At 48.1% G+C, this 20,182-nt stretch overlaps 1 protein-coding gene across 1 annotated transcript in view; it reads right to left on the minus strand.

Moving 5' to 3' along the window:
• The window catches only part of ELK3 (ETS transcription factor ELK3), a 69,095-nt gene that overhangs the window by 36,029 nt on the left and 12,884 nt on the right, over positions 1 to 20,182 (minus strand). Inside the window, exon 2 of the mRNA XM_021092732.2 lies at positions 1,420 to 1,628. Coding sequence (XP_020948391.1) covers positions 1,420 to 1,626 — 207 coding nt within the window. The 5' untranslated portion in view covers positions 1,627 to 1,628. The remainder of the gene's footprint in view (positions 1 to 1,419; positions 1,629 to 20,182) is intronic.

Consider the following 20,182-nt stretch of genomic DNA (forward strand, 5'->3'; position numbering starts at 1 on the left):
GGGCGGGGAGGGGGGGGGGGGAATCTTTGGCCCAGGGTCTTCCTTTGTGCTGAAGACACAACACAAGAAGAGTTGCAACCGAGTCACAGACACCATGACACCTTGATTGAAAACAATAAAATTACTTCTTTTTTTTTTTTCAGTCAATCTCAAAGCCCTGCTCTTTGCTCGCTGCCATCCAGCAAGAGGACTATTTTCCTTCAGAGCCTCCCCCAGCCCCCAAGTCCCATTGTGTAACTTAGAACCTGGGGAAAAACGCAAAACAATAAACCATCTGCGAAGCTTTCAGACAGTGCAATTTGCGAGAAGTGCTTTCACATCTTCGTAGGACTCTGCCTTAAGCCGGCACTAATTAATTGCTGCATTAAAGGGAGGCACCTTTTAACATTTCAATGACATAATCATATGCAATTACTATCATATAAAGGAACCCTTTATAATTAATGATGCCTCCACTTCCTGAAATGTGTAATCCTTCTGTCTTGAATTCCAAAGAGGCTGGCAGGAGGAAGGCACTAAATATAGATCAGGAACTAATATTTAAATCAGTTTTTAATTCACCTTTCAACACGAACCGGAACAAAAGCTTACCCTTATTAGGACGCTAAATCTTTCTGTCTCTGAGGCTAAATATTCAGCAACCACAGCTACACAGAAATGGTCAACAATTACAGGTCTGAAATGATGGCCCTTAAATAGCAATAATTTTGTCCTAGGAGACACATCCACTGCTTTTCCAGAAAGGCATTCTAACTCACCCAGACTGTCCCAGCTTTGGTAGCTAGGCTGTATTGTCATTGACAAGGCACCCTGACTTAGCCCTGTGACTTGAAAATGAGACTAGTTTTTCTCTTGATCAAGGAGTTGCCCATGAAGTTACAATCCCCAGGACAGTTCTAAGTGCTTAACATGTGCTGGCTTGTTTGGTTCCTCACAGCGATCCAGAGCCCACGCTGTCAGGAGCCCCACTTTACACATGGGGACAGGAGGTACCCACCTGTTAAAAAATGTGCCCTGGGCCCCATTCCCCCTGCTCCATCCAGAAAAGCCTGTTTGAGTGAATCACTAGCCAGACAGGATAAACAGACTTTCTAGACTGTCACCTTCATTCTGCCACTCAGGCAATGACCCATGAGGACCCCCTCCAGTTAATTTCTGTGATGAGCAAAGCTCTGCGGCAACCACAGGAGAAAATGCAAGGGAACAAAACTTGACCCGTGCCAACACCCAAAGGGCTTCCAGGAAGAAAATCTCTACCGCACAGTTTTTCTGTAAAACCACCACCCCGACCCCTGCGTACAGAGCCTCTGTTTCGAGCCCTGAGGTTCTTCGCCCTCTGCTCTTCTCTGCTGTCATCAGCGACTTGTGAAAGGAGCGCCCCCTCCCCTCGGCAGCCTCCCTACCAGGGGCAGGGGTTACCTTGTCATAATAGTATCGAAGGGCTCTGCTCAGCTTGTCATAGTTCATGTTTGTTTTGTTTTTGCGGAGTCCCCACAGCTTGGCCACTTCTTCCGCCTTGAGCAGCTTGAATTCACCATCGTTGGAGGTCCAGCAGATCAGGTGCTCATGCTTCTGGTCCAGCAGCAACTGCAACAGGAACTGCCACAGCGTGATTGCACTCTCCATACCTGGGGAGGGAGGGGCCGCGTCAGTGCAGGTGCCAAGCACCCAGCATTCCTCCCCCCGCCATGCACCCCGGCCCCCGTGAACCTCATCAGAAGTTGCTGCATGTTTATACGCGGCCGTGATTCAGAAACACAGAGATGCCCCGTGATCCTGGTATTCACCCCCAGGACAGGAGTGCACTGGGAGTAATGTGACAAAATGATGAATGAACTGCCCACTCCTAGAGCCAGTGTTCATACAACGGATTCAGCGTATTAATGGTCCTTAGCCCCCGCAACGATCGAGACGGTGTCTGCGCCCCCCCACCCTATCACTCTCTTCGCTGGGTAGCTCATTATTTGTATGAACCTCTGGACCCCTGGTAGGTGCACGTACGTAGCAGGTAGGGGCCTGGAGTGTATCAGGCAGTGTGACTACATGAGGAGCTTCGTAAGGAAGGGACTTTGTGGGGGTCCTCTCTGTGTTCCCAGAGCCCTGGTAACCAACCCAATCGATAGATGTCTGTGGAACTGAAGAACTGGCCATTGCCACTTGCAAAGTCATTTACTTTCCCAGGCAGAAGGGAAAAACCGAAATTGTCACAAGCACAGAAAGGAGGAAAGCACTTTTTTCTCCCTTATGACAGGAACACCTATGAAATATTTTTACTTTGACTCTCCTGTAGACTTAATAGATGCTGTTCCTTCTGCCTAAAATGCTGTTCCCCAGCTTTGGAACCTGCCGAACTCCTCTGCATCCGTCATGACCCCGTTCGTACAGGACCTTCTTGAGGAAGTTTTCCCCCACGCTCCCAGGCAGTTCTCAACTTCAGACATTTGAGGACTTTCATTGACAGCGGGTTCTGATTCTAAAAATAACAACTGTAACAACCCATTTGTCTTCTCAACATTTGCTACATGGAAAAAAAAAAAGAGGTGGGGTTCCGGTCATGGGGCAGCAGAAATGAATCCGACTAGGAACCATGAGGTTGCAGGTTTGATCCCTGGCCTTGCTCAGTAGGTTAAGGATCCAGCGTGGCCGTGCGCTGTGGTGTAGGTCACAGATACGGCTCGGATCATGTGTTGCTGTGGCTGTGGTGTAGGCCAGCCCTACAGCTCCGATTCAACCCCTAGCTTGGGAACCTCCATATGCCACAGGTGCAGCCCTTACAAAAAAAAAAAGCAAAAAATAAAAATAAAGAAGAGGTGGCTGGGCTGGCCTCAAAAGCTTCACCACGGATCAACCGTCATGCTTGGACAGGTGACGTGCCCTGGGTTTTGATCTGGGAAACCCAGGGCTGAGGGTCCAGGGCAGCAGGGTGGAGGGTGGCAAGTTGGCTCGTGGCACTGACAGAAGCTTTCAAGGCCAGCTGCGAGGTGGGGACACAGCCAGTGTGAACGAGGGACCATCCCCGGGGACTGCGGGGAGGAAACGCTGAGACCCAGGAGGCAGCTGGTGTGACCGCAACACGAGGACCGCGGGAAAGACCTGTGCCTCCGGGAGACCCAGAAGCCAGAGGCACCGCCTCGGGGGGCTTCTTTGCACCCAAATTTGGGTCAGCGCTACAGCTCTCATGCCTTCGTCTTAACAGGGCAGCTGTCGGCCTGACAGACCCTTTTTCCCCCTTTCCACATGGGAATGGATGTGAAAATACCTAGCCCTCCAATGAGTATTCATTTCCTTATTTCCTTTCACATGTTTCGCCAAAAGAATATATTTTATTGTTTCTCTGAGCAATGCGGGTTTCTCAGTTAAAGGGAAGCAGATCAGGAATGTTCTCTGAATGCCCACAGGGCGTTTTATTTACGGCTCTTTAAAGGAGATACTCTTTACAGAAATCAACCTTCACCACAATGGCCACTCAGTCTAGGAGACAGTAAATCATTTCACCGCAGGATCAACGCCGCCTCTGCATCTCCCCAGTCTCGTAAGTGCAGCCACGGAGAGCATCCGCAGCAGCCCGCAGGCTCTCACTCCTCGGACCAACTGCCCCTTCCCAGTCTTTGGGGACGAGCCACAACGTTCTTCCCATCATTGGCACGCAGAACTGCAAACGTTGTCTCACTTCCTCTGGTGTGTCCTCAGCCAAACACTTCAAAGAGTCGACTTTCTAACTTCTTTGCAACTTGAAGTGGAGGCTCAGAGGACAGTGTTCCGAAGGAGAGAAGATGGCCAGGGAGGTTAGAGCCTGGACAGAAGGGATTTCCGGGCCAGGAAGGACAGTGATCAGCCCCCTGCACCTTCCCTACCTTCAGTGGACACCAACGGTCCTATTCCAGATGGGACAGGAGGGCAACGCCAACATCGCCACGCGTTTGACACTTAGCGCTTCGATCCACCAGGACCCTGCAGAGCTTCCTGTGCTTCCTGGAATCCCTTCCGTGGCATCCCAACCCCGTGTGTTAGAGCCACGTGCTCTGGGCATAAATGACAAGGACCCACGTGGGAGACTGGACACGTGCTCTTCTCAATCCTTTCCTCCTCCCTTTCCAGGGACCGGGCAGCAGGGGCCTACACTGGCTGGAAGACTTCTGTCCTATCCCACTGAATTTGGCCTTGGCCGTGTGATCTGATTCGACTCCTGGCATGCTGTGCAGCAGTGACCATGTGCTGATGCTCAGCCGAGATCTGAGCGTCTCCCCATGTTTGCACTGTAACGCTTGTGTTCCTGATACTCCTGGGAAGCAGCTGCCCCAAAATGAGACACGTGGAGCCATCCTGAGATCAACCCACAACCCACGATCTAAAACAGCATCCCTAAGGCCAACCATGGAGAAAAGTAAATGCTGTGGTAAGCCAGTGACTCCGGGGGCCATTTGTTATGCAGCAGCATCATAGCAATAGGTGGCAATTACAATGCCCAGTAGTGTCTTGATCTCAAAAAATTCTCACTTTGCTGGGGTGCTATATCTTTACCCTGTGGGCTTCCATTCATAATCATGAGGTGTGTCTAGACCTGCAAACGCATGCCCTGAGATGTGGGGCATCAGCCATCACGTCCTTCCTCAAAGGGCTAAAAGTGGGCCACAGAAATGGCCGTGGCCATGACCTCTGCCAAGAGGAGGAGGAGGAGAGAAGCAAAGAAAAGGGAGACATACACGAGTAGAGAGTGACACGGCAAAGGAACAAGTGGTGACAATAGGGACCCCCTCATCAGGGCTCCCCCAGATTTCTGGAACAGATGAATGGGGCCAAGGGGAAGCACTGGCTGAGAACCGGGAATCACGGAGCTCCCCCGACCTCAACCCTGCCGTTCAGGGGACGCACTGCTCCGTGGACTTCAGTTCTAATTTTAATTTAGTGTAACTCTGATGACGTTTCATCTCTTCCACAGCTGTTTTCACATACGACCATGCTTCACATTCTATCACACCTCTGCCGGCTACAGACTGTGTCCCCTCAGGGACAATGGCAAAGCAAACGAGCCTAACATGGGGACTGAGCAAGGGACCCTCCCCTAACCAACAATGCATAGTAGCAAATTTATCCAAATGAAGGCTCTGCGCCAGAAAAAAAAAAAATGCATTTAAAAAACTTAATTCTGTGATGCCTAGGATTCTTTGCAAAGTCCTGTATCTTTTTTTTTTTTTTTTTACCCCCCAGCTGCACCTGTGGCATATGGAAGTTCCTGGGCCAGGGATCAAATCTGAGCCATAGTTGCGGCAGGGCTGGATCCTTAACCCACTGTGCTGCAGAGGGAACTCCTAAAGTCCTATACCTTAGCAATGTGGGTACGATAAAATCCGATTTCTCTGGCAGCCACCATAAGGAATGTGTGTAATTCAGACAGCATTCTATGGCCCTGATTAAATAAAAATTTTAAGAAAGTGTTGATACTTGAGAGTTATATTTAATCTTATTATGCAAATGGGGGTGTGCTTCGAGACAAAATGCTTCATCAGCCTAACCTGCTCTCACCGATTTCCCACAACCCTCTGCTTAAAATAGACAGCCCATGAAGGACATGCTATAATTTAAAAAGAAATTCCAAATCAAATGTTCTGCTAGTTCGAAAATGCTGCTCCTTGCTGCCCCAGACCTTATTTTGAATGGATGCTATTTTATCAGCAACTGCAGTGTCATTCTTGACGCAACATCAAACCCTGCACTGTTAATTTAGGAAGGTCCACTTTTAAAGCATCACTGCTCTTACAGGAAGAAGTATCCTCAATGTCAGATGCTTTCTTACCCCACAGACTGCACCTGCACCCGCTGCCAGCCGTGGGTGGTCGCTCACCACTTCTGCTGGGAACTAACCAAAGCCAATCGTCACAGCAGCTGGCAGACCTCCTCCAGGCCTCTCTGGAGAACAGAGCTACCTGCTACCGGCCCAACCTATTCCTTTTCCTTTGTAACGTATAGCCTAGATCTTGCCTCAGCGGAATATAGTTGGAGCATTCAGAACAGTCTGTCAAATCTGAATCACGCACATACCTCCTCCTCTTTTTTTGGTAGCAGGTGGAAGTTCCCAGGCCAGGGATCAAACCCAAGCCACAGCAGCCACGCAAGCTACAGCAGTGACCATGCCAGACCCTTAATCCACTGTGTCACCAGGTAACTCCCACACATACCTCCTTTAAAGGAGCAGGAGGTAAAAAAATCGGTTCCTACGTTGACAAATCATCTTCACTAAATTTTTTTTATTATAGTATCCCTTTAATAGAAGGAAGAGCAATTCCTTCTATTAAAGGGAGGTTATGGCTTGGCAGGTGAAGAACCCAACATAGCATCCGTGAGGATTCGAGTTGAATCCCTGGCCTCACTCAGTGGGTTAAGGATCCTGCATTGCCACAAGCTGCGGCTTGGATACGGTGTTGCTGTGGCTGTGGTACAGGCTGGCAGCTGCAGCTCCAATGCAACCCCGAGCCTGAAAACTTCCCTATGCCACCGTGTGGCCCTAAAAAGAAAAGTATGTATATGATAGATTGTTCCCACCCTCTTCAAATTAACAATTAATTTTGAAGAAAAAAAAAAAAACCCAATTATAGTTCCTATAGCTCAGCAGTAACAAACCCAACTAGCAACCATGAGGATGTGGGTTCCATCCTTGGCCTTGTCCAGTGGATTAAGTATCTAAGCAGTGTGATGAGCTGTCACAGACAGGGCTCGGATCCTGTGTTGCTGTGGCTCTGATGAGGGCCAGCAGCTGCAGCTCTGATTCCCGTAGCTTGGGAACTTCCATATGCCACATGTGTGGCCCCACGAAGCAAAAAAGAAACAAAAAACAAACCCCCATTAATGTTGTGTATGACACATGAGGTTTTGTTGAAGGGCAACCAGCCAGAAGATTATGGCAATGACTGAGCCAATGGACGGTATTTCGAGTAAGGTGTATGTATGGGATTATACCCTCTAAAGACTCAACTCTTCCTCCAGTTTTATCAATTTCTTTTTTTGAGTGTCCATTTTATTCCGAGACACCAGCTGGGTGTTTGGGGCACATGAGAAAACAAAGGAGAGGAGAGCTTGGTCCTTACAGAGCTTTCACCCCAACGGGAGAAGACAGGCCGTAAACTGCAAACACCTGACTATCAAAACGCACAGTATGCGGGCAGAAGAGGGTTACGGGGAAACGCAAGCGGAGCGGGGTTAGAGGGTGGGAGCCTGGGCTGTGTGAGCAGCCAGGCACGGACGGCCTGAGAAGCACCTTTGCTAAAACATAACTTTCCAAATGGGTAAAGTCATGGCTCCAAATGAAGACATGCTCAAGATTTTGTTTCACTCAGTCAAGCAGGGAACCTGGCAGATGGTCTAACGAGATCAACAAAGACTCTGAAGAATAAAAGCATGTATCATTTAGGAATACTGAAATACATGCATAAATAGGGCTACGAGAGGCGTCGGCGGAACACCCTAAGATGGGATGTGCCTGTTGACAGACAATGGCCATTCTGCTCTCAGCTACTTACAAGGAACAGGACAGGAAGAGAGCGTCCCTAAAATCAGAAGCACATCATCCAGAGGGGTTGTTCTCTAGTCTGGACAATGCAAGCCCAATTTTTTCTCTACGACGTGCAGCAGGTAGGAGGACGACCCCTTCTGTCTATTTGGGAAGGCAACACAGTGGGCAGGAGCAGACTCAGAGCCAGACTCTCCAGGTTCAAATGCAAGTACCCGTCCTGCCTGGCGGTGGGACTTTGGGTGAGTTACTTCACCTCCCCGTGCCTCAACATCCTCAATGAGAAGAGGGGGACAATGACAGTAAAAGCATCCCTCTTCCAGGGCTCTGGCAAGGATGACATGAGTTACCAAGCAGGCACGTGAACCACACCGGTACGTGGTTCGTGTCATTCAAATGTTTACTATTATTTTTTAAGCAACAGGGAAAGCTTCATAGACATGTTGTGAGGGCATGTGGCTTTGACCTAGTTCAAAAGCAACATTTAGATCCCATAGCCACGCTGGTTCTTTGTTCATGAGGCAATGACCCCAATACAGGCACTGAAATCCAGGGAGAAGCTTCAGCTCTTTGGTGACTGCTGTTTACAAGGTGACCTGGAGTATAATGACGTCTCTTTTTTTTTTTTAGACTACCATCAGAAAGTAAAAGAACATTAACAGATACACACTCCTGCCTACAAAACTGATAAACAACAAGGACCTACTGTGTGGCACAGGCAGCTATAGTCAATATCTTATAATTACCTGTAGTGGAAAAGACTCTTTTTCAGATTCATATAGAAATATATTTTTATATGTGAATATATACAAAACTGAATCACTCTGCTGTTCACCTGAAACTAATACAACATTGTAAAGCGATTTTTAAAAAATAAATAAATAAGACAACAAATTAAAAAAAAAATTCTAGCAGAAAATTCAGATCCCTGAGCATATATACACTAAGTTTGGTGTAAAAAACACTGGTTTAAAATGCTTAGCCTGGAGTTCCCATCGTGGTTCAGTGGTTAATGCACTCAACGAGCATCCATGAGGACGCGGGTTCGATCCCTGGCCTCGCTCAGTGGGTTAAGGATCCGGTGTTGCCGTGAGCTGTGGTGTAGGTCACAGATGAGGCTCCGGTCCCACATTGCTGTGGCTGTGGGTTAGGCAGCAGCTACAGCTCCAAATGGACCCCTAGCCTCGGAACCTCCATATGCCGCGGGTGTGGCCCTAAAAAGACAAAAAAAAACAAACAAAAAGCTTAGCCTGAGGCCTCCAAGATGTTGCAGCTCCAGCAAAGGTGGCCCTTGGGTGCTCACACCTCCCTCGGAGCTAATCCTTCTGCCCCCATCTGCCCCTGTGCCCCTGGAGCAGGAGAGGGAGTCAAGTGGATGAGAGCTGTTGGACTGGGGAGAGAACAGAGAAGGGGTCTAACTGACGACCCAAGGGACAGCCAGGATGGCGCTGCCTGTGAGGATGGAGCCCCAGGCACATTCCCTGGGCGCGTGGTGGTGGAGAGTAAAAAGTCTGTCCACTGGCACAGAATGGCAGGGACACTTAGGCAGATGCCAAGGGGCTACTTTCCACCTTACTCTGTGTTTTCAACTCTTTTTGCTTTTTTTTTTTTTTTTTACTTTTAAAAATGTATTTCATTTTATTTTTTGATTGGTAGGGCCACACCTGAGCCATAGGGAAGTTCCTGGGCTGGGGGTGGAATCAGAGCTGCAGCCGATGGTCTACACCACAGCCTCGGCAACACCAGATCCAAGATGCATCTGTGACCTATGTTGCACGGAGTGGCAATGCCAGATCCTTAACCCAGTGAGGGAGGCCAGGATCGAAGCCGCATCCGTATAGAGACAATGCCAGGTCCTTAACCATGGAGCCACAGTGGGAATTCCTCTTTTTGTTTTTGAGAAATGCAAACAGTATCCTTGAGTCTTTCTCTCATCTGGATGGAGGCGCAAAGAGCAGGAAGCTACAGACTGAGTATACGGATCCCTGGTGCCCCCCTCGGCCCTGTGAGAGCCCTCAGGCCATGCCGCCCTATCACAGCCTTGGCATCTCCGTCGGGTCAAGGGTACTAGCCACCAATCCTCTGGGCATACCAGCTAAACCCATGCACACACTTCCTCGACCACAGGGTGGGGATGGGTGGCACTGGACACCTTGCACAAAAGAAGTGAAAGCTGCTCCCTACCCAGGAGTGGGAAACAGGACCAACACTCATGAGACAGGGTGGGGGCAGTAAAATTCAGCCACCGGCCTTGTGCTAAACCAGGCGGCTCAAACAGTAAGGACAATGCACAGCACTGAGAATACCAAAAAGCCACCCAGATCCTCCCAGACGGACACAATTCACAAGCGCACACACGCGCTGACACACTCATGCCAACGGGCCTTATAGCACTTGCCACAGTCTGTCTCGAAGCGTGGGTCATGCCATCCTTAATCTGTCTTTTCCAATCATAAGAGCCTTCTCTCGGCCTTCTCTGCACCTGCTGGGTATTGCCTATGAGGCCTTTGCCATGTGCCCGCACTTTGCAACATCTCCCTGGATTCGCACAACAGCCTGAGTTAAATTATTGTTCCCACGTTGCAGATGAGGAAAAGTGAGGCCCAGTTGTAGAAGAGCACAGTCTGCTCCTGCGTGGCCAACATCCGTGCAAACTGCTGCCCCCAGTCCACGATGACATAAGCACCGAAATTTCAAGTGTTTAGAGAGAAGTTCCCGTCATGCTCAGCAGTTAACAAACCCGACTAGGATCCGTGACGATGCGGGTTCGATCCCTGGCCTCACTCCGTGGGTCAAGAATCTGGTGCACAGATGTGGCTCGGATCCCGCGTGGCTGTGGCTGGGGCGTAGGCCGGCAGCTGTAGCTCCAATCGGACCCCTAGCCTGGGACCTTTCATATGTCATGGGTGCAGCCTTAACAAGCAAAATAAATACATACATACATACATAAAGTGTTTAGAGACTTTAAACTTTAAAGTGTTGCAATTTGTCGCTGTCATCACATTGTCACCACATCCAAGGATGCGATCAGTAGGCTCGTCTGGTTGGCACAAACTATGGAGCAGTCAGAATCCTGGAGAAGGACCATATGCTAAAATGTGTGAGGTTCAAAGTTAATTTTTCAACTGTAACCCAAAAGTGTGTAAAAATCTAGAACCCACTGATTTCATTAAAAGCTGATTTAAATGTAACCATAACATCAGAAGGTGAATTGTTGGAACTGGCAACTAAGCAAGGAATGAAGATGAATTTTGAAAAGTTGGCAGACTTGGTACATTTTAGATGAAAGTTAAAAAATGAATACCCTGAGTGTGCCAAAGTGGGTTTATTTTATTTTTTATAATGATTTTTATTTTTTCCATTAGAGCTGGCTTACAGCGTTCTATCAGTTTTCTACGGCACAGCAAGGTGGCCCAGTCACACACACGTGTATACATTCTTTTTTCTCCCATTCTCATGCTCCATCATAAGTAACCAGACGTAATTCCCAGTGCTACACGGCAGGATCTCATTGCTTCTCTATTCCAAAGGCACCTGTTAACCCCAAATTCCCAGTCCCTCCCCCTCCCTCTTGGCAACCCCAAGTCTGTTCTCCAAGTCCATGACTGAAATAGGTTGGAAAATCTCTCCTTCCATTCTGGTCAACATACGTCTGTGAAATGGACTTCTTTTGAGTGTAATTAAAACAAAACACAGAAGCAGCTTATAGACATCATTGCCTGCAAGTAGCACTGTTATATCCAACCTGGATTAAACTATCTGCTGCAGTAAAAGTGAAGTATTAATACATTCGGTGTTTGTTTAAAGTATTTAATATGGTGAATCTCTATTTCACTTATGACATTTTGTTTGGTTAAAATTACAGAAGGACAAGAGTTACCAATATTAACAGTACTCTCCACATTAATTGCTTTGATGCGCATTTTGAATGAATATGTAGTTTTTGTAATTATTTTCCCCATTATATTTATTCATGTTTATTTTAGGGCCGCACCCGCGGCATATGGAGGTTCCCGGCTATGGGTTGAATTGGAGCTGTAGCTGCCGGCCTTCGCCACAGCCACAGCCACACCAGATCCGAGCCATGTCTGTGACCTACACCACAGCTCACAGCAACATCAGATCCTTAACCCACTGAGCGAGGCCAGGGGTTGAACCTGCATCCTCATGGATGCTAGTCAGATTCGTCTCCACTAAGCCATGATGAGAACTTACTATTCTTATTTATTGAAACGTAATCTTATGCTTGCTAAATCTCTAAGTTAAAAACGGGGCTGGTACTTTGGTATTTTTGTTTTTCATTTTATTTTCCTAGTGATTTATTTTTGATAGTATTTTCCAAACTCATCAGCCCACAACGTATGAGAAATCTGCAAACTTGGTCCTTCTCCACAGACGGTGTGAAAAACACGGCTCTCAAATGTTCACTTCCTGAGTTCTGGCCTTCGTTTTGCTTTTCAAGGCAGCCCTGGCTCTTAGATCACTGCCAGGTCATAGTAGGTGCTCAATAAATAATTGTCGAATGAACGAATGAATAAAACTGAGGTTAGTACAGGCCACAGCCGGTAACACCGCCTCCCACCAAGGGCAGAGAACTGGCGTGAGGGTCGGGATTAGGGTCGGGCTGGCTGGAGAAGGCTCTCCAGAGGCCTAAGGGGATGTGCTGTCCCTCCTTCAACAGCTGCAAACTGAGTTATGGAAATGGTTCTGCTTAGAGAGCTGGCCCAGAATTTCTCCCCTTTCCTCGTGAACATTTGGCTTCTGTTGGGTCATAAAAAGCAGCTTCTGGTGCAGATGGACAGTGCGCGGAGTCGTGGAGCCAGAGGGAGTCTCGGCAGGGGAGTGCTTGAGGTTCCAGTGGCCGGAAGGCAAGGGATGAACCCTCTGCCACCTTAGAAGAGCAAAGAGTGAAAGGGCCCAGCCCACAGCAGGTGGGACAGGAAGACAGGACAGGGATGGGGGCAGCAAGGACAAAGGTCAAAGAAAGGAGCAGTGGGGGGTCTGGAATGAACCAGACGTGCCATCTGCCCAGAGACAACCTTGGGGAAACAAAGTCCCCCCAAGACTCTCGGATACAGAAAACCAGCGGTTACCAGTGGGGCAAGGGGATGTAGGAGGGGCAAGGAGAGGGGGGCGGGGGGAAGAGGTACAGACCATTATGTATAAGATAAATAAGCTACAAGGATATATCATACAGCACAGGGAATCTAGCTCATATTTTATAATAACTATAAAAGGAGTATAGCCTCATAAAATGTTCAATCACTGTATTGTATACCAGAAACTAACAGAATATCACACATCAACTATGCCTCAATTAAAAACAAAAAACTAAGGCCACCCAGTGGCAGGGGTTACTGTGCTCCATCAAACGCCACCAAGCCTCCAGCTGCTGCCAGCATCACCTTGTCACCCTGCACCAAGGAGGTCTCACAGTGATACTGATGATAGAAGCGGATGCCTCAAAGATCATCCCTTGAACAAGACTGGGAGCCTTTGTGACGTCTTATTTATAACCTTGTGGGGGGCTTACAGACGGCTTCACCAAACTGTTTAAGCTTCACACCCCAGCCCCAAACAGAGACCCGTCCCTGTCTCTCCTCCAGCTGCCGCTTTCTTCCTAGGTACGAGCTGCCTTCCTCTTCCTGGAGGCCGGCATTCTCTCTGTCTGCCACAAGGTGGCGCCAGAAATCCTACCGTGAGATGCACAGAATCCTTATGCAAAGCATGAGGGTTTTGCTGCCATTCTTAGAAGCCGAAATACCCGCTTCTTTGCTCTTCTCCAAATCCGTGGCAACCTAACACTTCTCTTTGCATGTTCTTGGTTTCATTTTTTTAAGTTACCCTAGGTGGGAGTTGAGGGGGCTCAGAATGATTATCTTTGTAAAGCTTACATGTTATGGGAACTAGAGAAACCAGCCAACTTAAAAAAAAAAAAGAAAGAAAGAAATGAGACAGCCCGAGAAAAGAAGAAAAATGCCTGTGTAAGAAGTAAACAAAGTAGATGCTCACATCTTTTAGCTCGTTAAAATTTTCAGTTAGAAAAGCGAGGATGATGCGTCTGAATACTTAATAGTGAAAATTCTCTGAAGTGCCACTCCCCTGTCCAGAGCAGCGTCTGCTATGTGTTACTATATTAATCAATGTTCAAAGGAAGGTCAAAAACCGTTTTATTAAAAAACAACCAACCAAGCTTGCACTTCAGGCAAGGAATTGGGAAACAATAATTCATACTATGTCTGCAATAACTAAGCATAGAAAAATTTTAGGGCATTAAGTAAACAAAGATTAGTATTTGGTAACCTAAGCAGCACAAATTAAATCAAGCCTTTGTTATTTTTGAGAAGCTCAAACAGATTAGTAAACTTTATTTCCGAAAGGCATTTTAATGCTTTTTTTTGGGGGGGGTCTTTTTAGGGCCGTGCCCGCAGCATATGGAAGTTCCCAGGCTAAGGGCTAAGTTGGAGCTACAGCCGCCCGCCTACACCACAGCCACAGCAACATGGGATCCGAGCCACGTCTGTGACCTATACCACAGCTCAGGGCAACACCAGATCCTTAACCCACGGAGCCAGGCCAGGAATCAAACCTGCGTCTTCTTGGATACTAGTTGGGTTTGTTACAGCTAAGCCACAACAGGAACTCCTGGCATTTTAATTCTTGTCAACCACCGCATGTTTAAAAAAAAAAAAAAAAAGTGCTGATCTGTGAGGCCAAGTTCAGGTCCCTCAAAGCTCTTTTAATCTATTAAAACCTATTCGTGTTCTTATTCATCCTGTGAGTATCTACAGACCGTCCATGTTTTAAAGAGCAAAGTGAACAGGAAAAGAGAGGGAAGCGGCCATCGCTCAGCCTACTTTTTTTTTTTTCACCCGTTACAGTTTGCAATGTTTTTCAAATCACACTTCTATCCGAGGGAAGAGAATGACTGTTTCAGAGGAAATCACTGATAGCCACTGTAATAACATCATCGGCTGTTCACTGTACATATGACCGCCCCTCTTTCCTTCTGGAACTGTTGTCTGTGGGTAAATGAGAAGCCACTCGGCCGGTTCACTGGTGACTTTTCTATGTGTGAATTTCCTTTGGAAAAGTAAATGGACGGCCACCTAACTCCAGCTGGGAGAGTGTGTTTGAGCCTCTGAGCTTCCTCCCACATCCATATTTTCAGGCCGTGTCCCACCCCACCCAGCACCCCCCACCCAGCCCTATCCTCTCCCCCAGTCTCAGACGAGGCCCCCAGCGGGACAGGAGGGGACCTGTTCTCACCCTAGGCTGCCTCGCAGATACCGCCCGGATCCCTGCTTTCTCAACATCCGCCAACTTCCTCACGTGCTTGGTCCTGAGTTTGTTCTTTCTGGGCTGGAAGAAGGGGCGGTGATCCATCAACAGGGTAAAAAAATATATAACTGGTTGTCCCGGGAGCACCTCCTACTTCTCAGCACCTGAAAGCAGCCCGTTGCTCTGAATGAGACGGTGCAGGGGAAGAGCTCGGCCCTGTGCCTCCTACGCTGTGCGCCTTGCACCAGGCTTAGATGCTGCCTGCATCTGTGCTTCTACGAAGCCTTCAACAAGGCACCTTGTCCGCCAATGGGACTCTTCCTCATTGGCCATCGTGACAACCGTATCGCCCCCCAGCAAGTCCAACATGACAGCTGGCAAACAAGAGGCATTCTTTGCCAAAAGTGAGCCGTGAGTGTCCATTTCTTTACCTTTAAGGTAGGGACTGTACCCTCTGACCTCAGAGGCTCTTGGATCATGTGCTCAAGGACCCAGACATAGGAGAATTTTTTCTTCTTCTTCCTTGGGAGAAAAATAAGCCTCGTCCACTTCTCCAGGATCGCCCCACGTGGCGCACCAGGAAGCCACTCCAAGCGTGGACAACTGTGGCGTCTCTTCTTTGAAAACAGCAGACACAATTTTATTGGGCAGTTAAGGGAACACAAGCCCGCTAGATCAAAGCGGCCAACTGGTCACCCAGCCTTTCCCAAGTGGGGCTGTAGTTCATTACGGCTCATCGGTTCACCCCATCTACCTCTCTCATATATCAACAAGCCCAGGAAACAGACTCAGAAAGCCCTGGGCCCTGCAGGGAAAAAAATCTCTTCAGGTAACCAACTGTATTAAAAAAGCAGACCACGTCTTGAAAGACGAGGAGGGCTATAAAACCCAGAGGCTCCCACAACCTGGGGCAGCCCCAGGTCCCCCCATCGAGTCTCACGAGGAAGCCTGGGCTTTGCTGACAGGGCTTTTCCTTGAAACCGATGGGGGCTCCTTCCCAGACATTTCTGGACCAGAACCCGAACAGTCGCTTTCTTTGCAATGGTTTTTCATTGTCTTGTGTTGTTTGCCAGGATCTTAATTCTGGCTTGAGGCACGTCCCCCTTCAGTTCTCAGACTTGGTAACATTCAGCTTCCTCTTCTTCTGCAGGTTGCAGGCAGGAAACTGGAAAATGGGCCACAGGAAACCTGGCCTCCTACATCTGTCCCACTTAGTAATTGCAGCTCTGGTTTCATTTTGCCTTGTGTGTCAGCTCTGTTTTAACCCTCACCACGACGGCCAAGCCCCGCTTTCTGAAAGAACACTGCTCTTCTTATTGCCCAGGGAAACTCATCAAGCCTTTTTTTTTTTTTTTTTTTCTTCCCCAGAGTAATTAACTGTATGAATTCCACATGGGAAAAAAAAAAAATACTAAGCAAATTCTCCTAACAGTAGTCATTTGGATCAAACAAGTATGGAGCTAGAAAAATGACACTTTCAACGTGATAAAACTACTACGAAGTCCCCAGTGAAAAGTCAAGAGGGTTTCATAAGCCCTAACACAGCAGACGTTGTATCACAAGGATTCCTAGCGGACCAGGGCTGCCTGACGAATTTTAACTTTCACGGCTTTGATAAATAACATAGGAAAATTAACCAGCCACGTCTCTTATTATCGTCTCCTCATTATGACGCTATTTCAAATTATGTTTCCCAACCACGTCACCAACCACTAGATTGGACTATGTGAAACTTTTTATGGATCAAAAACAAATACCAGCAATCTCATGTAGTCAACCCAAAGCACGTAATTATCCACAGAAAATAGAGCCACACACGCCCTCGTTCCGGGGCTGTATCTTCTTCCATGTTCGGTCCACGGACCCTTTTTGAGAATCTAACATTCTCCAGTGGGCAAAAAAGATATGTTTAAATCCTAAAGATAGTGTCTGGGTCTCAAAGAGCCCGATTCTAAAGGAAATGTTGGTGAATCTTTCCCTGGCAGCAATATTCAGTGTCCGTGGAATTCTCTAGGACTCCTACCCCAGAATCCATTACTTCTTTTTTTTTTTTTTTTTTTTCTCGCTTTTTAGGGCTGCACCTGTGGCATATGGAGGTTCCCAGACTAGGGGTCCAATGGGAGCTGCAGCTGCCGGCCTACGCCCAAGGCATAGCAACGCCAGATCCGAGCCACGTCTGCCACCTACACCACCGCTCCTGGCAATGCTGGATTCCCGAACCCCTGAGCAAGACCAGGGATCGAACCTGCGTCCTCATGGATACTAGTCAGGTTCATTGCCACTGCGCCACAACAGGAACTCCAGCTTCCTTCTTTATCTATTTATTCCTCGATGGCTGTTCCCACAGCATATGGGAGTTCCGGGACCAGGGATCGAATCCAAGCCATGGCTGTGACCTGCACCACAGCTGCAGCAACACTGAGTCCTTAACCCACTAGGCCACACGGGAACTTCTAGGAGCTTTGCTTTTTGAAAGCTAACATTCAATGAGCATTTGCTATGTACTAGGCATCAGACTGAGGGCTTCATACACACTGTCTAAATTTAAGTGTCCACAAGGAAGTTATGATTTACGAGGTAGAATGAGATGCTGCTGGCCACGGGGCAGTAAGATGGGAACATAGCGACGTGTATCCAGGGCACCTGGCTCCAAAGCCCAGCTTCTCCATCACCACGCACAGTCAAACCCACCGCCCCCAGCCGAGGTTTCATTTCTTATCTGCACATCTCATCGCTACGAAAAGTCTCATTTCAACTCAGAGGGTGATACAACATCGCCACGCGCCATCGCATCAGAAATGGTCCTTGCTCGTTGCTGGCTTGGTTTCATCTGTGACTTCAGTTGTTCCAACTGCTTCTGTTTTAAGACAGTTTGAACCCATCTCCCCATCATTTTTCATTTTTTAAAGACCAGTTTCCCTTTCAGAGGATCTGCCAGTGGTTTAGATAGGTGGCAGGTTCACCCAACGCTAAGTAATCGAGGTGGCCTCTTGGTCATGAAGACAGGCCTTGAGACGCAATGTTCTGTGACTCGGTTCCTTTCAACAGGAAGGACTCATCCTCCCACTTGGGGCGCCCACAGTGGCGGGGGCTGTAGGAGGAGGAAAGCAAGACATGAAAGGCAGGTGAGGGAGCCTGGCCCCAGAGCGGGGCCCAAACCTGTGTGCATTTCATGTAACTCGAAATGAATCCTAAGAAACCCTTTATGCGCTAATAGGGATGGGCTGGGAACCCACCGAGACCACGTGACTGGTGGCACTGGGGGACCCCCCCCCCCCCGAAGGGGCTAAAAAACGTTCCTTTAAAAACAAACACCTCGGGGGAAGCCCTGTTTCAGGCTCTAGGAAAGGAAAATTGGGGGTTTCATGGAGTCTCGTGACTGGCACATAAAATGAAAAGGTGCTTTGCATCCAGGAAAACTTAAACTCTTGCTCACTGTTCTTAAATTTGGGCTGCAATGTAATCAGCTCCTGAATTTCCAGTAGCTATTCTTCCCCCCACCCTAACCTTGAGTCTGATATTTCATAGGCCTCTTTGAATGAAAAATTTTTACCCAAATTTTTGTCCTATTAATATTAATAAAATTCGAGCCTTTGTGCAATGAGAAACACTGGAAGTCAGAACATATAATTCCCATCATAGTCAGAGCCTTAGAGAGTGGTGTGATCTCAGGCAGGGCTGTTTCAACGTCTTAAGAAAGGCCAACCCTATCCCCCTCCATATATGAGGGTTAGCAAACTACAAGACTTTTTAACAATTCAAGAGTATTTTGAGGGAGTTCCTGCCATGGCTCAGCAGAAACAAATCTGACTAGCCTCCATGAGGACACAGGTTCAATTCCTGGCCTTGCTCAGTGGGTTAAGGATCTGGCGTAGCTGTGAGCTGGGGTGTAGGTCGCAGACACAGCTCAGATCTGGTGTTGCTGCGGCTGTGGTGTAGGCTGACAGCTACAGCTCTGATTTAGCCCCTAGCCTGGGAACCTCCATGTGGCTCGAATGTGGTCCCCACCAAAAAAAAAAGAAAAAAGAAAAAAGCATTTTGAAAGGAAAAAAATCTAAGATATCCTTTAGATCAACACATTGTATAAATTTTATATACATACATGTATTTGTCTCTTGTCTTTTTAGGGCCACACCCGCAGCATCTGGAAGTTCCCAGGCTAGGGGTCACAGCCACTCGGGACCTGTGCTGCATCTGCCACCTACACCACAGCTCAAAGCAATGCCAGATCCTTAACCCCGTGAGTGGGGCCAGGGATCGAACCCGAGTCCTCATAGATACCAGTCCGGTTTGTTACCACTGAACCACAGGCACTCCTAAATGATTTTTAAAATAAAAAAGGAATACTGCCTTCAGGTTCAAATAAAGCCTTCAGAGAGGGAATTTTGAAATCCGTGGTTGCCTCAACATTGGAAAATGTTTATTTGCTTACTTTGGTTTTATGAAAAGTGAAAACAAAGGAAACGTTACATACCACTTCTACTAGAATGAAACCATAACCTTTCAGATAAATTTGAAAGCTTTTCTGTGCTAAATAATAAGATAATATGAAGGTCATAAGTATATGGCCGGGCCAGTAAGAGCACTTTTGCATGATACAAAATGATGGTGGTTTTTCCACATCCAGAAACTGAAACATTTCCTGCCAAAGCATCCTCCAAACGCTTCCATTGTGTTGAAACTGTAAAATCTTTCTAAATCAGGACTTCCTCCTATTATGCTTTAGAGGCGTCTTTCTGGGAAGGGTAGATCCAAGGCAAAAGGTAGGAATTCCTGCAGCACCACCCAGTGGAAACATTAGAAAAAAAAAAAAAAATGGGCAAGATAAAACATGTTTAATAAAAGCAAAGTTGTCTTAAAGCTCTGCTATTAAAAAGCTGGACACAGCACGTTTTCCAGAAAGGGCAACCAGCAAGATGTCTCGCTTCACAATTATGGGCCCTTCCTTAAGCGCCACCCTCCCAAAAGACCGTCAGCGTCACATCTGCCTTGCCTCTCTTGCACGTGTGCACACCCACACGGCGCTGACACCAGGGCCCGGGGAGGAAGGAGTCCCGGGTGGGGTCAGGTGTGGCCGCGACACCATCCCTTCCTCTCCGAAGGCTCCCCAAGGGACCGTGGGGACCGGGAAACTTGCACAGCTGCACTGGGCCTCCCAGTCCAGCTGCAGCGTCGGGCATTTCCTGGCAGAAAGGGAGCATCCGTGCACGTTCCCCTCTGCCTCTGTCTGAATGCAGCAGGGCTGGGCCCCCTCCAGCAGCTGCAGGCACGGCTGCCTCCCTCGGTGCACCCCAGGGAAAGGCTCCGAGACGCTTCTCCCCTTGTGGCCCCCATGTCCAGCCCCCCTCTCCAAACTCTCTGCAGTGTGACCACTGCTTCTGCTCCCCTGTCCCACCG

Source organism: Sus scrofa, chromosome 5 (genome assembly GCF_054392235.1).
Source record: "Sus scrofa isolate SSC_HxYL_T2T_F1_AM1 chromosome 5, Sscrofa_HxYL_maternal_Yorkshire_Landrace_v2.0, whole genome shotgun sequence".
NCBI lineage: Eukaryota > Metazoa > Chordata > Mammalia > Artiodactyla > Suidae > Sus > Sus scrofa.